This window comes from Macrobrachium nipponense, chromosome 9 (assembly GCF_015104395.2).
Source record: "Macrobrachium nipponense isolate FS-2020 chromosome 9, ASM1510439v2, whole genome shotgun sequence".
Lineage (NCBI taxonomy): Eukaryota > Metazoa > Arthropoda > Malacostraca > Decapoda > Palaemonidae > Macrobrachium > Macrobrachium nipponense.
Window position 1 is genome coordinate 108,327,601 of NC_061110.1, and position 17,347 is coordinate 108,344,947.

At 40.3% G+C, this 17,347-nt stretch overlaps 1 protein-coding gene across 1 annotated transcript in view; it reads left to right on the forward strand.

The window, feature by feature from the left end:
• LOC135218206 (DNA primase small subunit-like) overlaps window positions 1–17,347 on the forward strand; it is a 34,827-nt gene that overhangs the window by 1,367 nt on the left and 16,113 nt on the right. The window contains exons 2-6 of the mRNA XM_064254358.1: window positions 267–391; window positions 1,253–1,449; window positions 3,247–3,489; window positions 9,870–10,078; window positions 10,669–10,835. Coding sequence (XP_064110428.1) covers window positions 267–391; window positions 1,253–1,449; window positions 3,247–3,489; window positions 9,870–10,078; window positions 10,669–10,835 — 941 coding nt within the window. The remainder of the gene's footprint in view (window positions 1–266; window positions 392–1,252; window positions 1,450–3,246; window positions 3,490–9,869; window positions 10,079–10,668; window positions 10,836–17,347) is intronic.

Consider the following 17,347-nt stretch of genomic DNA (forward strand, 5'->3'; position numbering starts at 1 on the left):
CTCTCTCTGTCTTAAATTTTTCAATATCTATTGGTTATAGGTATGTATTTGGTATTAAGTAAAGTATATTTATCTTCCTCAAGATTTGTTACTTGGGCAATTGACTTGCTTTTTCCAGTTTGGATCTGGTATGTAGTAAAATTTCAACACATCTTTTGTTATTTACACCAGTATAGTACTATTGCAAAAATTAAATAAGCAATCATTTGCCATTTTTTAGATTATTTCAAGACTTTGCCATACTTCCTATCTTTCATACACACTAGGTCAACTTTAGATTCCTCTGCATATTTTAACCAGGTTCGGACATGTTGTGAAGGTGCTGAAATCTGCAACAAGTGTTGGAAGTTCATGACTGTTGCTGTTAAAATTTTAGATACTGCCTTGAGAGGTTAGTCTAACTTGCTCTGTGATCATTATTAGTATTCCTTTCACAATCATTATTTTCCTGTTACACATTGGAATACTTCAATAACAATGGGTGTCCATTATCTGGCAAAATTTTCCGGTATATCAGAAGTAAGTGTTGGCTGTTCATTACCAGATTCCATTTTAAAATATTTAGTCACTAAGTAAAGTACTGTAAAATGTGTAAAAATAATACAGTAAAATGTATAAGATAATAAAGTTAACTGATCCTGTTTAGAGCAGGCCTATCAAAGGATATATTTTATAAAGATGTTAAAGAGATTGGCAAACAGCAGAGGTGATTGATTAATACAACAAAGTCATAGTGGGTATGCTACTATATAAATTTTTATCGCTAAGAATACTTCAGATAGCTACAATCGCAAAAGAAACTGCTTGAAAGAAATTCTGTACACAGCACTTAAACTCTCCTTCCTTACTTATACTTACCACTTTATTGCTTTCCCTCCCAGACTGCACATACAATACACACTATGTACTGTGTAGCTTCTCCTTCCAGATCATGTAGGCACTACTGAGCATCACTAATTCTGGACCATTTCATTCATGGGTCATTATTTTGAATGATACCATAACCAGATTTACCTCATAACATATTTTGTCCATTTTGTAAAAGAATCACATACTGATGGGTTCATTTTGTGAAATTCTACTTTATAATGATTAGAAGTGGTATATTGTAGTGCTTACTTTATTTTTTGTGTTCAAGAGGTTTCAGACTTAACAGTGCATGTTGATCTTCTATTGAAATACCAAATTACTTATAGAACATACCATTATGTTAAGATTCAATGTAATATCTGTTATTTCTATTAATACCTAGAGGACTTTGGCTATCAGCACCTTCTTTGGGTATACTCTGGAAGACGTGGCGTTCACTGTTGGGTTTGTGATGCCAAGGCAAGAGCTCTTTCACAGTCGTCCAGATCTGCTGTTGCGGAGTACCTGCAGCTGATCAGAGGAGGAGAAAGTGTGTCAAAAAAGGTTTCCTTTGCAGTCAAAGTTACACCCATCGTCCAAGTAAAGTATGATATCCTTGATGTATGCTAGCAGTTACAAATTTAATGTAAGATTAAAATTGTAACTAATGTCAGTATCACTTTCTTGTTAGTATATAAGAATTATTTCTGTGCACTATGTCAGATTATCAATCCCATCCTTTATTTTTTATTTCAGTTTAGTCTTCTATTTATTTTTAGTTATAAGGATACTTTAATCTTACCATCTTAATGCTTTAATAGTCTATTTTTTATATTAGTAACTTAAAGTGCTCCATATGGCATGCAGTGTTCACTCTTGAGATTCTTTGTCAACATACATTATAGAACATTACAGAATAGTACTTTTAGCTTTGAGGTGGAAAATAATCTAGAAAATACTAGATGCATGCAGATTTGGTTTTAGGACTAGGTTATGTGGTGGGTTGAACGTTGACTAAAATATCAACTTTCTCTGCCCCATACACTTAACTAACCGGACAGCTTTTTATATATTGTATGGGGCTTTACTGTTCAGTAGCTGGTGTAAATAACAGCAATATACATATCACTGGGAATGTAGTTTGTTTCTCATACACAAGGCTAATATTTGTAGCCAGAAGCAAATTCTTACATGTCAGAAATTATGGAAATCTTTGTATGGTATACGTAACTAAATCTTGTCTGTGCATTATCTTTACGGTAAGATATCATGTATTTTTTTTACATTTGAATATTGAGATTTGTATCTTTACTTATGTAACTATATAAAAGTCATTGTTTTGTGATGGAGGATAACTTTATAGCACACGCATGACATTCTCTCTCTCTCTCTCTCTCTCTCTCTCTCTCTCTGTCATCTCTCTCATCTCTCTCTCTCTCTCTCTCTCTCTCTCTCTCTCTCTCTATATATATATATATTTATATTTTTTGTCTATACAGCTCAATAAATGACATTATACCAGTAACTAAAACTGTATATTAAAAAGGCAATATGTTGTCAGTTTGTGTGTTTCCTTATTTTTAAGAAAGAATAAGGTGAAACATTTTTCACTTCAAACCATTTTTCTGTTTTAGTTCATGTGCATGTGCAGTATGTGATTATTTCCAAATACTATATTGTTGGCCAGTACATAGGTAAAAGGATTTAGCTAACTTCCTTCTTAAAGAATATTCAATATTAACATTTTTTGGTAATCATCTGAGACTTTAAGGGTCCCAAATTTTGTCTGTGGCAAAGCACACACACTGACCAGTCAATGAACATAGCAATGTTGGTGTCATTTTCAAACTGAGTACAGAACCTCTACTTTATTATAGAAATATTCAGAAATAGAAAACAGAGAAAAAGTTAAAATATCACATACATATGTTCATTGGATGATCTTATATGGTATTGAGATCTCACTGGTTGGGAGTAAGGACATCATTTGAATCTCAAAAAGGTAAACTTTAGCCCATTAGGGGTCAGTACCCACAGTTTGCCATGTAAGTAACCTTCATGGGTAGTACTAAAGTGCACTTGTAGTATCCCTTTTACCCAATTTGCCTTGCCTTTCCTGTTTTTCTCTTCCTACATAGCTGTCAAGTTTTAATTAATTTTTTTTTTTTTTTCAAATTTTAACTTCTTATTAAAGAGTAAATCTTACTTATTAAAGAGTAAATCTTATGAGCCAGCCTTTTGATCCGAGAAATTTGGTCAGTAATTTATTTAAACTTTTATTACAACATTAAGAAACTTCATTAGAAACTATAAGGTGATTAGTCAATGACTCAGAAGCTTACCAAACTGTTTCAAGTGAAAGGAGGTTACTTGTGTTTATCATGAATTTTGTGTTAGAAACATTACTTGTACTATCTGTATTTCCTTAGGAGAGCATTCAAAATTGCGAGTCAATACTTTGAAGACATTATTCTAGAAGACCAAGATTTCCTGAGCACTCCAGAGTTATGGGGCAAGATTTTGGCCTTAATCCCAGACACTGAAATAAGAGAAGCTTTGAACAGGACTATGCCGCAGTGTGTCAATTCAAGACAGAGGTGGAACACCATTCAGGCTGAAATCAATAGACAAGTTAATAAGGTACAGTATTGCTCATCAGACTGCTATATTTGAAATCATGATTATCGTGTTTTTAATTTATAAGTTTTTCAGGAACATTGATTTCCATGGTGGTGTTAACTTCAAGTTGTGCATGAATGAGACTGTTGGATATTTCCACCAAAAGCAGTGAAAAACTTTAGGTTTATCAGAAGTCTTGTTTTCATTGTCTGCGTCTTATTTGTAGGCTCAGAGATATTTTATAAAGACATGCAACATGTATAAAAGTAGACATATGGAGAACAATGAAGAAGTGGTAAACTAACCTGTTGATTCCTATGGAATGGTATTAGAAAATCTTATGATTTAAGTAGGGCCATGTTACATAACCAATGACAAATATTCAACTAAAATTAAATGCAAGATAATAAAATTTTGACAAATAGAGAGAGAGGAAAGTAAACACGTAATAAGTCTTCTTCTTCTTCCCAGCTTTTTCCCATTTTTATATGGGGTCGCCGTTTCGGATGAGCCGTTTCCATCTATTTCTATCTTGCACTTCTCCTCATCAATTTCCCTTCTCATGTAAATCTCCTCTCACACAGTCCTTCCATCTCTTTCTTGGTCTCCCTCTCTTTTTCTTCCTTGCACCTCCACTCCCATAGTATGTCTCCCAGCGTGGTCCTCATCTCTCTCAACAGGTGTCCATACCATCTCAGCCTGCCCTCCCCTCCTGCACTTTCTTTGATACTTCCACCACCTTAGTTGACCCCCTTATGTAGTCATTTCTGATCCTATCCACTCTTGTTACCGCAGACATCCACCTAAGCATTCTCATTTCTGCCACATCCATCTTCTTCTGCTCTGCTTTTCTCATGCTTGCTGTTTCCGTACCATACAGCATTGTGTTTCTTACCACCGTCTTGTGAAATTTTCCTTTTAACCTAAGCGGCACTCTTTTGTCACAAAGAACTTCCCGAGGCCGCTCTCCAGTTGTTCCAGCCTGCCGTGATACCCGATGTTTTACTTCTTCTTCCATACTTCCTCCAGCGTTAACAAAAGATCCCCAAAAATACTTAAAACTTATCAACTCTCCTTATTTGCTCTCCACCAAGCTGAATACTTTCTCTATCATCCCCCTCAGTGGTGGTACACATATATTCTGTCTTGGATCTACTTATTCTCATTCCTCTGTCCTCCAGTACTTGTCTCCATCTTTCCAATTTCACTTCCAGATCTTCCCTGCTCTCTGCACACAGAACAATATCATCCGCATACAATATGTTCCATGGTACTGTCTCCCTTACTTCCTCTATTATAACATCCATCACTATGTTAAAGATAAATGGGCTCAGAGCCGACCCTGGTGTAATCCTACTCTCACCTCAAAACCTTCTGTCTCCCCAACACTGCTCCTCACTCTGGTAAATACATTCCGGTACATCTCTTGTATCAATCGCACATACTTCTCTGGCACATCTTCCCCTCAGGCTCCTCCATACCTCTTGTCTCGGGACTCTGTCATAAGCCTTTTCAAGGTCAATGAATACCATATGTAGGTCCCTTTGTCTTTCCCCGGAATTTCTCCATTATTTGCCTCAGACAAAATATACCATCTGTTGTTCCCCTTCCCTTCATAAATCCCTCTGCTCTTTACCTATTTGTACTTCTTCTCTCAGTCTAGCATCTATCATCATCCTTTCCAGTATCTTCAAAGTGTGGGACATCAATTTAATGCCCCTATAATTACCACACTCTTGGACATCGCCTTTCCCTTTAAAAATTGGGATCAATATACTCCCACGCCACTCATTTGGTATCTTTTCCTGTTCAAGGATCTTTATCATAAGATCGTACAGTATATCCACTCCTTCATCTCCTAATGCTTTCCATGCCTCCACCGGGATCATGTCTGGTCCGGTTGCCTTCCCATTCTTCATCTTCTTCAGTGCATTTAGTACCTCTTGCCTAGAAAACCTCATTACCATGCCAATGTTCACTTGCCCATCCTCTCTTATTAGTCTATTATTTTCTTCATTTAACAACTGTTCGAAATATTCTTTCCATCTCTTCACAATGTCTTCCTCCTTTCTAAGCACTACACCCTCTTGATTCTTTATTTGTTTGATGTTTGTTTGTTATATCTTTGGTGCTCCTTATTTCTAGCCTTTGATAGCTTCATCATCTTCTTTAATCCTTCCTTGTTCCCCAGCTCATTATACACATCATCATACGACTTTGTTGCTTTAGCTTGGGCTACCACCTTTTTCACCACCTTGTTTTTCTCTCTGTACCTATTTCTGTCTTCCACTGACTGTGACTCTTCCACATCTTTTCTTTGCCTCCTTCTTATCTTTTACTACTTTCTCAATGTCTTCATCCCACCACCAACTATCCTTTTTCTTCCCATATGATACCAGATGTCTCTCCTAGCAGCTCCTTTCCATGCCTTCTTATTACTGCTGCATTTCGTGCCCACCATTCTTGAACATCTTCAATCCCTATATCAATATCCTCCAAAACCCTCCTCTTAAACTCTCTCTTCTTATCCCCTTCCTTCTGTAATTCGTACCATTTAATTTTCCTTATCCCTTTAGCTTTGGTTTTTCTTTCCCTTTTCAACTTCAAGTCCATACATAGCAGCCTGTGTTGGGGGGCTACATGGTCGCCTGGAATAACTTTGCAGTTCTTGACCTCCACCAGATTTATCCTTTTATACAAGAAATAGTCTATCTGCGGAGAATCTTCCCCACTACTATATGTTATTAGGTGTTCCCTTTTCTTCTCAAAAATGTGTTTACTATTGCCATGTCGAATGACACAGCAAAGTCCACTACACTCTCTCCTTCTGGGTTTCTCTCCCCAATTCCATGGCCCCCATGCACCCCGCCCAATCGCCTCATTTTCACTTCCGACATGGCCATTCAATCTGCCCCAACTATCACCCTCTCATGCTCTTCCAGTTCTTGCATTAATTCCATCCATGTCTCTCCAGAAATTTCCCTTCTCTTCTTCTGTGCAACCAACTTGTGGTGCATATGCGCTTATAATATTCAGAATCTCTCCTCCTACATATCTTCAATCTGATGATACGGTCATTCTCTATGCACTTCTATTACCGAGTTCTTTAGTTCACTAGACAGTACTATGCCAACTCCATTTCTACCTGTTTATTTGCTCCACTATAATATAGCTTATATCCATCTCCCAACTCTTTAGCTTTATTTCCTTTCCACCGCGGTTTCCTTGCACACACACAAAAACATCTACTTTCTTTTCTCTCATCAAGTCAGCCAATTCTCTACCTTCTCCCAGTCATGGACCCAATACCATTTAGCTGACATACTCTGAACCCAATGTGAGCTCGCTTCTTTAGCTGCACCTGCTCCTGATGCAGTAGCCCTCGCCTTACCACAGAGTTAGGGCGATGTCTCTGTGCGTCGTTTACGGAGTACGCCCTAGCATTACCTCTTTCCATATTTCGGCTCATTCCATTTTTGGTTTTGGCACAGATTTTTACAGCCGGATGCCCTTCCTGACACCAACCCTCCCTATTTATCCGGGCTTGGGACCGGCACCCATAAGGACTTGGTTGCCCCCCCAGGTGGCACGTAATAAGTGCGGTTGCTAAATGTGATGTGCACTTGAAAATGTACACACACTTTTACAGGCTGAAAATATACATATGTACACTACTCTACAGTATTTAGTTATATACTGCACTGTATTGAATAATTGTCAGTAAAATTATTGTACAAGACAGAGAGAGAAAGATGTGAAGTTTACCTGAACACAATACACATACAGTGGTCCCCCCATATTCGCGGGGGATGTGTACCAGACCCCCCCCCCGCGAATAGTTAAAATCCGCGAATTTTGGTTTGGTCTCTAAAAATGCTCATAAACCCCTATCCTAAACATGCAAATACCAAAGTATCCCTTAAAGACCATCCTTCATCAAATATACATAAAATATCCTATTATGGTTCATATTAATCTTTGAAATATTATTAATACTATTTTAAAGTAAATCTTACATTTTATGTTTATACATAAATACATACTATGTACGTACTGAATGACTTAGTTACGTAAGTGAAAATAATTCAGTCCCCCCATAAGTATTCAGTCATGCACGTTTTCTTTCATACTGTTACTATTTGAGACATCCATTTTCTTTTTACAGTGGAACAATGGAAATGTGAAGTCACAAATACCAAATGTCTATTTAAAGTATTATCCTACATCAAATATACCATTGAATTGGTATTATTAATATCATTTTAAAGTAATCTTAAACATTTTACCATTAGAAATATATAAACAGCCAATAGCAGAGAGAGAGAGAGAGAGAGAGAGAGACGAGAGAGAGGACGAGAGAGAGAGAGAGAGAGGAGAGAGAGAGGAGGGAGGGAGGGAGGGAGGGAGGGTTGTCCTTATTTAAAAGAGTGAAGTGGATAGATTATTGTACTTCTTTAAAATACTATCACATATGAATTTTGAATATAGTTATATTACTATTATTATTATTATGCAAAAATATTAATAAACATACACATGTACCATAGAAGTTGTCTCATCTCAGTAAAAGAGAGAGAGAGAGTACATTATCGTAAGATATGGCAGCACAGTTGTTGGACCCCAGCCAACTCGGCTTGCTACTGGAATTCTGAGAGAGAGATGCGGGGTAATGAGCATTTTCTTTCATTCTTCTTACGTAATTCTTTTTATTTATAAACTAAAATCTTGCTAATTCACTTTAGTATTTTCTTTAATGAATTTATATTCATACATCGCTTTAAGAGAGAGAGAGAGAGAGATTATCGTAGTATTTGTAAAATACTTTCACATATGATTTTTGTAATTACAGTTATTATTATTATTATTTGAAAATATTAATAAACATATTACGCATATATGTACCATAAAAATCTCTCATCTCAGTAAAAGAGAGAGAGAGAGAGAGAAGGAGATTGAGAGAGAGAGAGAGAGAGAATGAGAGAGAGAGGAGAGAGAGAGAGAGAGAGAGAGAGGGGGGGGGGTGGAAATTCATGCCACGTGATGGCAGCCACAAATCAGCTCCTTCCCCCTCCGGTCACTTAACTTGATACGTATATCTGAGTTTTAGTACCTTGAGTTAGAGAAAGAATCTGACTGGGATTTCCTTCGTTCTTCCATAATTTTTTAAATTTATAAGCTAAAATCTTACTATTTCACTATGGTATTTTCTTTAATGAATTGATATTATTGCTGTATAAATTAATATTAATATTTGAAAATAATAAATCATTTATTTATCATACAAAAAAACATATATCTTTGTAGTAGAGAGAGAGAGAGAGAGAATTATTATTTTTATTATGTGATATCATTTAAACTTATTAAACTTACTAATACAGTATTAATCAAAATTAATATTTGAAAATTAGTAAATCATTTTTGTATCATAAAAATGTATTTAGTCATGAAAATAAACATCAAAATACACTAATTAGTGATTATTTTCGGTCGGAAAATTCCGCGAATGGGCGAGTCGTCCGCGAATAATTTCTAGATAGATTCCAAAGAAAAATCCGCGAATGTGTGAGTCCGCGAATCCGGAGAACGCGAATACGGGGGGAACACTGTATATATATGTATACACAATGGAAAAGATATGTATGAATCACTACATTGCTGTATCAAATGCAGTATGCACTGTACTTCATTAAATAAATTTTAATAAAAATGCATGAGATGGGGGTTACCACTGTTGGTTCAGGTGTTTTATATGTTAAAAAGACAGATGCTTGTTTTTTATAATGTATGTGTTATGAATTTTACTGTAACTAGGTAGAAGCGCTATAATCAATTTTGTTTTCGTTAGGCTAAATTGTATATTATTAGATTGTACATACCTTTAGAAGTAAATGTATTTAGCAGATATATCTTTGAAATTGAATATCTTATGTAAATACTTAAAAATTGAATCATAAAAAAGTAGTACTAGCTAATATAGGCTATTAATTGCTTAATATGTAATTGTTATACACTAAGCTATGCGAGTTGGCTTCAGGGTACTGCATCATGTAGGGTATATGTCAGTTTTCACTACTTGATGGATTTTGTTACTTATAGAGAGTGGCAGACCCCCCCAACTGTTCATGAAGCTATGTTGCAATGGTATATATATAGATATGGTGTGATGGCAGTTACGCTGTATTTTCGGATATAAAAACATCTGTAAGAAATGTATGTATAAGAATATAAATATCAGGAGTTACATGTATAAGAATATCAACGTCAGGATTATTTTGTGTGTGTAAGAATTAATGTATATATTTTTTAACTACATTCTGGATTCTGTTTTGATTGTTAATTGCAATGTTTTGATGATTATCTGATATTTATGAAAAGAATAAAGTTCTCTCTGATTTCCTCAGGGGGATTCCAAGAAGACAATCAAGCCAAACCTGGTTGCTGAAATCATACTGCAGCTTGTGTATCCTCGACTTGATATCCATGTCACAAAGGGCCTAAACCACTTGCTCAAGTCTCCTTTCTGTGTCCACCCGAAGACTGGACGAGTTTGTGTATGTTTTGATCCTCTCAAAGCAGATGACTTTAACCCATTGGATGTGCCACATTTAGGGTGAGAATCAGTACTGGGGTGGCTATAAATGTTTTCTTGAAAGGAACTTCAAAGAATGAAGAAATACCTGAACTAGCTATTGTGATATGACAAACTAGAGTTGAGGATGTTGTGTATCATATGTCAAACATACTTTGCTAACTTCTGTTATTAAGTAAATAGTTTTAATGTTCATCAAGAAAGTTATATCATATCAGGAACTTGAATGTTATGTAGTAATTTAATAGAAATGAAGTACTGTGTGAGTATGGTTGTCATTTTGGTTGTAACTATTTTATTCTCCTGAAAATACATCTCTTATATGAAGACTACCAGTCATTATGAAGCATCTCCAATGGTGCAATGTAGTTGATCATGAGATTTAAGGATGGTTTATGTATGATAAATAGTAAGGTAAATACACTAGCATATTGTCTCACAAATTTTGTAACTCCAGATGATACATTAGTAAGAGGTATAATATGTGCATTTACAGAGTATTGAGGAATAGATTTAGTTTAAGAAATCCATTCAAAAACAGAAAGATCCTAATCTAGGGTCTCTACTTTGTTAGTTAAGATCTAATACACCGAAGTTTCTGCTTTTTTCAGTCAACTTGAGAAAGAAGTCAGCGAGTATGATGCCAAGCATAATGATACAGAGCGAAGTGCTGTAGCAGAGTACAAAAAGACTTCAATGAAACAGTCTATGACAGTGTTTGAATCTTTCCTTAATCGACTGGGAGGAGAAAATGCAACCAGAAGGCTAGAGGAGAAGGGTAAGTTGGGTTCAAAGGTTTGTATATATTACCAGTCTTATTCAGGTTTGGAAATATTTTATTATATATGTTGCTTGTATGCAAAAAAAATTTTATGCAAAGATTTATGGGATGAGCAACCTAGTGCCTTATCTAGCTCAGACTGAAAGTAAACTTGAAAAGCAAAAGGAAAGGTAAAAATATTGGACTTAACCCCAAAGCCAGCAGCATACCTTATTTGTAAAGGATGAAAGGTTATTAGATTCAAAGAAAACAGTTTGAAAGGGGGTTTTTGAAAGCTTGAGACCCAAGAGAAAGATGCAGTAGCTGAACTGAACTTTTGAGAATATTGGTTTCCACATATGTGAGATGAGGTGGCTTGCCAGATGTTATAGGGCTACCTATAACATCTTTACTATAATACCTTTAGTAAAGAGAAAGAAACCACCTTACAGCAGACAGAAATAGAATCTGCAGTGAAAACAGTTTATAATCCATTTCCCATTCCCTACCTCTCTTCATAGGGGCTATTATAATCGTCATAAAATTTCTTGTTTTGTGTTGCCCTCCATAAATCTCTTCCTTGACTTCTAGTTCTTACTTCCATAAATGCCAGGGAATTGTAAGCAAAATTAAGTTTATAGGGGAACATCTAATAATAGACTAGTGAGAGTTGGAAATTCCTTTCTTGCATAATATCTAACACCATTTGTCATAAGACTGATTGAATTCATCAATAATTGTAAGTTACTGCCGTTTTTTTCTTTTATTGTCTTGAAAAGCAGGAATTTTAGATGCTTCCACGCTCCTTTCACCTTCCTTGCTTATACGAGAACTTGTCGTTCTAGATGACTTACTTGCTTCAGCATTTCTTTGCATAGTCAAAGCCATGCATGAGTGTAATCATTTTGTGAATTTAAGCTTTTAGAAGGTGTTGTGGAGAGCCTTCCATTCTGGGTGATTCAGGGTAGGGATCCTGTGACTGAAGAGCTTAAACTACTTGATCTTTATTTGAACAGGGCAACATCCATTCAGTCCGTAGCTGCAACCTCTCATTCCTTTTTACTTCTTTCCAGATGATTTCCCACCCTCTCTTGACTACTGTTTCATAGTGCAACAATGGGGGTTTCCTCCTGTTACACCCAGAACCCACTAGACAGGTCTGCCAGATAGGAATATCACATGGGCTCACTGCTGGCTCATCGATACAAAATAACATTTGACCATCCTTCATCCTTGCATTAAAAGTTGCAGTTTGTTCATGAAACTTACCTGTCAGATATATATATAGCTGTATTTTTCCGAATCCGACAGAAATTTAAACACTTACGACACACGCAGTGGGAGTCAGGTGGTTAGTACCCATTCCCGCCGCTGGGAGGCGGGTATCAGGAACCATTCCCATTTTCTATTCATAATTTTTCTGTCGCCGGTGCTGGAAACACCTGTTTGCAGCACCTCCGTCCAGATTTTGGAAACTTACTAGCTACTTGAGTATCCCTTTTGGTTTTTTCTTTGGTATCTGAATTGGATCGGTGGCTTGGCACACGTTGACTTTGGATTGATTTGAATTTGGTATTGATTTTTCTTTGATCAAGATGTCAGGGTCTAGTTCTGCTAGCGCTAGATTTTGTTTCTATGTCCGAATGTAGAGGTAGGCTACTGAAAGCTTCAGTAGACCCACATTCTGTTTGTAAGGTTTGCAGGGGGAATGAATGTACGTTTGAAAGTCGTTGTAAGGAGTGTGATAGATTAACAGAGTCTGAGTGGAAGGCGTATGAAACCTATCTTAAGAAACTTGAGCGAGATAGGTTAAGGAGGTCTTCCTCCAGGAGTGTTTCAGGTAGGCAAGATTTTAATGATTCTCCTGCTAACCCTCCTTCTGTAGATTATGCTCCTACCCCTGTAGTGTTGCCTCCGGCCCCTGAAGCAGTGTCGGTAGAAGGTAATACTTTATCGCTAATTCTTGAATCGATTCGTAACTTAGAATCAAAAGTGTTAGCTCTGGAGAGCAAAGTGAAGAGAAGTGCTGTGAAAGTGCCCTTGTGTAGTGGAGGGTGCGTCAGATCGGCCTCATTCCGCCTCTAGACCTAGACCTCTGCTTGACTCCCAGGTTACAGGGAGAGAGCATGTCGAAAGTCGAAGGAGGGTTACGAGGAACCCCCACCGATCTGGCGTGCCTTCGGCAGCTTCTGACGAACCTACCCAGACTGCCAAGGAGCGTGCGCGTGCACGTCTTCTCAAGGAGTGCTTTTCTTCTTCTGAAGCTTCCTCCCCGCGCAAGGGGTGGAGCTCTCATACCACATCACGTCCGCTTGAAAAGGACGGCTCGCGTTCGGGACGCTTCCTCGTCCAAGTTGTTCTCCGGAACTTTGCTCGTCACCTGATAGTGCGTTTGCTGCTTTTCCTCCGCAGAAGAAGCGTAAGGATTATTCGGAGGCGGAGTCTTTCCTAGATGTTTCTTTCGAGCGCCGCAGTCGCTCTAAGGTGCGTGAAGTGGCGGTTCTTGGGAGTAGGAAGAAGGCGTCCCCTCGCCACTCGCCTGCTCACAGGATCAGCCCCTCCCCAGAAAAGGAGGCTTCACCTACAAGCAAGATTCTCCAGTCTCTTTAGCAGCAACTTCGAGATGTTTTTTCTTCGAGAGAGACTGTTCCACGTCGCCGTAAGAAGGATGACAATCTTCCTGTGAAGAGGTCGAGGCGTTCTCCCTCTCCCTCTCTCGCTCGTCGTCTCTCTCTCCGTTTGAGTCTCCCTCTAGAGTTCGTTCTGCTCCCCAGCAACTTTCTAGAGGAAGCGAGAAATTCGTTTCTCGCTCTCGTGAAGCGGTTGTTTCTGCTGCTACGAAACTTGTTGATAAGAAGCGCGTTTCTTTAGATGCCGAGCGCGCTTCTGTGAAAGTCAAGCGCACTTTAGTGGACGCCGAGCGTGATTCGGTGCAAGGTAAGCGAGCGCCAGTGGACGCTCAGCGCGTTTTAGTGGACGCTCGGCGCGCGCCAGTGGACGCCAGGTGTACACCTGTTGCTGTCGAGCGCGCTTCAGTCGGCGCCAGTAGATTGGCTTCGGACGCCAAGCGCAGCGCCATACGGACGTCAGTTTACCACCTCCGCAAGCGCAAGCGGAAGCGGGAACTCTTCCTGTTCGCTGCTCTTTCTCTTTTGAGAAAGCTCGTGACTCTTCCTTACTTCCTCCGACTTCTCCAGTGTCTGAAGAAGAAATTAGTGACGCTTTCGTCGAAGTGGACGAAGAACAGCAGTTGGCTCCAGTTTCGACGGACTACAAGGTTTTGACTCGTTTGCTACAGTCAGTCTTTACAGACACTTTCCAACCTGAAGCTCCACGTACTCCTCCCTCTCAGTTTTCGTCATCCAAAGCTACTAAGATCTCGGGCTTTGTGAAAATGAAGAAGTCGCTTTCTACGAAGCAAGCTTTTCGCAAGGTCCATGATTGGATGGAAAAGAGGAAAGCTTCAGGCAAGACTTCTTTCGCTTTACCACCTTCAAGACTTTGTGGCAAAGCTGGTATGTGGTATGAGACGGGAGAAAAAGTCGGAGTTAAGCTTCCAGCCTCGGCTCAAGGAGACTTTGGTAGTATTGTGGATGCCGCCAGAAGATCTTTTCTGTCTTCCTCTAAGGTCTCTTGGACGCATAGTGAGTTAGACTTTCACCTTAAAGGCCTCTTCAGGACACTAGAGGTCTTTAATTTTCTTGACTGGTGCCTAGGAGTTTTGGATGCCAGGTCCAGGAGTTCTGATTCCATCAGTCTGGGGGAGCTGTCCAGTGTATTGTCTTGCATGGACAAGGCCGTCAGGGATGGTTCTGAGGAATTGGCTGCTCATTTCAGCACGGGACTGCTTAAGAAGAGAGCACTTTTTTGCAATTTTACTGCAAAGTCGGTCTCGCCAGCGCAAAAAGCGGATCTTCTTTTCGCTCCTTTCTCGGAACATCTCTCCCCCAGTCTATGGTAAAGGACATAGCTGCCAGTCTCCAGGAGAAAGCAACCCAAGACCTTCTGGCACAGTCTTCTAGGAAGCCTACAACTACTTCGTCTTCTGGGTCCTCTGCTTTGAAGAAATCGAAGCCCTTTCGATCTGCTTCTTCCTCGAAGCCAGCCCCTCGAGGAAGAGGCTCTTTCAGAGGCAAGACTCCCGCTCCTTCCAAGAGCAAGAAGTGAGAGGGAAGTCCTTCAGCCACTGGTAGGAGCCAGACTGCTACATTTCGCGAGAACCTGGGAAGAGAGAGGTGCCGACGCTTGGTCTCTGGACATCGTCAAGAAGGGGTACAGAATTCCTTTCCTGAAGTTACCCCCGCTGTCTTCGACACAAAGGATTTGTTCTCCTTCGTATCAGGGAGAAAAGCAGAAAGTGCTTCACGATCTACTAGATCAAATGATCGAGAAGCAGGCGGTGGAACAGGTCTTCGACCGCAATTCTCCAGGGTTTTACAACCGTCTGTTCCTAGTGCCGAAGCAGTCAGGGGGGTGGCGCCCCGTTCTGGATGTCAGCAGTCTAAATCGCTTCGTTACCAAGCAGAAGTTCAAGATGGAGACACCTCAATCCGTGCTTGCAGCCTTAAGACCGGGGGATTGGATGGTCTCTTTAGACCTTCAGGACGCATACTTTCACGTCCCCATCCATCCCCAATCAAGAAAATACCTGCGGTTTGTCCTGAAAGGGAAGGTTTTCGAATTCAGGGCACTCTGCTTCGGTCTCAGCACGGCGCCGATGGTGTTCACCGTTCTTATGAAGAACGTTGCGAGGTGGCTCCATCTTGCGGAAATAAGGATCTCTCTCTACCTAGACGACTGGCTTATTCGAGCCTCATCGCAAGACCGGTGTCTGAAGGACCTTCACACGACTCTGTCGTTAGCGAGGTCCCTGGGACTTCTGGTGAATCTCGAAAAGTCGCATCTGACTTCTCAATCCTTAGTCTATCTGGGGATTCAGATGGACTCAGTGGCTTTTCGGGCTTTTCCGTCCCAGGGGTGACAACTTCAATGCCTAGACAAAGTGTCAGCCTTTCTAGGGAAGGAAACATGCTCGGTTAGGGAATGGATGAGTCTGCTGGAGAAGTTTGTTTCTCTGGGAAGGTTGCACCTCCGACCACTTCAGTTCTTCCTCTCAAGCAATTGGTCACGCAAACAGGATCTAGAAGAGGTCTTGTTTTGACGGAAGAAGTGAAAAAGCACCTCAAATGGTGGTTGGATCCAAAAAGAAGCTTGCGGAAGGACTTTCGCTCAAGCTTCGGAACCCCGACCTAGTGTTGTTCTCCGAAGCGTCCTCCACGGTTGGGAGCAACACTGGGAGGGAGAGAAGTGTCAGGCACCTGGAGAGGGGAACAGGTGTCCTGGCACATCAATCTAAAAGAACTTTCAGCGGTTTACCTTGCTCTAAGGTTCTTCCAAGAGGAAGTCTCCAACAAAGTGGTTCAGATAAACTCGGACAACACCACAGCCTTGGCATACCTCAGGAAACAGGGGGGAACTCACTCTCCTTCTCTGTTCGCCATCGTGAAGAATATCCTGATTTGGGCAAAGTCGCAAAACGTCACGATTCTGACAAGATTTGTGTCAGGCGTGGAAAACGTCGAGAGCGGACCTTCTCAGTCGGCAAGGACAGCTTCTGCCGACGGAATGGACCCTTCATCAGGAAGTATGCCAGGCGCTATGGAAGCTGTGGGGACGTCCTCATGTGGACGTTTTCGCAACTTCCCGAACGAAGAGACTTCCGCTGTATTGCTCCCCAGTTCTGGACCCGGGAGCAGTGGCAGTAGACGCCCTACTGTGGAATTGTCGGGACTAGACATTTACGCTTTTCCCCATTCAAAATCCTCGGGTGCAAGTGATGAGGAAGTTCGCTGCATCAGAAGGAGCGAGGATGACCCTCATCGCCCCCTTCTGGCCAGCGGTCGACTGGTTCACGGAGGTGATGTCCTTCCTGGTAGACTTTCCAAAGGACTCTGCCCCTAAGGAAAGATCTACTCAGACAGCCCCACTTCGAGAGGTACCACAAAAACCTCCCCGCTCTGAGTCTGACTGCGTTCAGACTATCAAGAAGTTGGCCAGAGCGAGGGGTTTTTTCAAGACCTGTGGCAACGGCGATTGCCACCGCAAGGAGGCCCTCCTCAATCGCAGTTTACCAGTCAAAGTGGGCTGTCTTTAGAAGTTGGTGCAGAAAGAAGGGCATTTCCTCCACCTCAACCTCTGTGAGCCAGATAGCAGATTTCCTTCTTCACCTTAGGAAAGAAGCGAAACTAGCCGTTCCCATGATTAAAGGCTACAGAAGCGTGCTTTCTGTGGTCTTCAGGCATAGAGGACTCGACTTAAGCGAATGATAGAGACATTCATGATCTCATTAGATCATTTGAGACTGTGAAAGTTCTCCAACCTCGAAAGTACCATCGTGGACTTAGACGTGGTACTTAAGTTTCTCATGTCGAGTCAATTTGAACCGCTCCATTTAGCCTCGCTTAGGAATCTTACTAAGAAGACCATTTTCCTAATCGCTCTGGCGACGGCGAAGAGGGTTAGCAAAATTA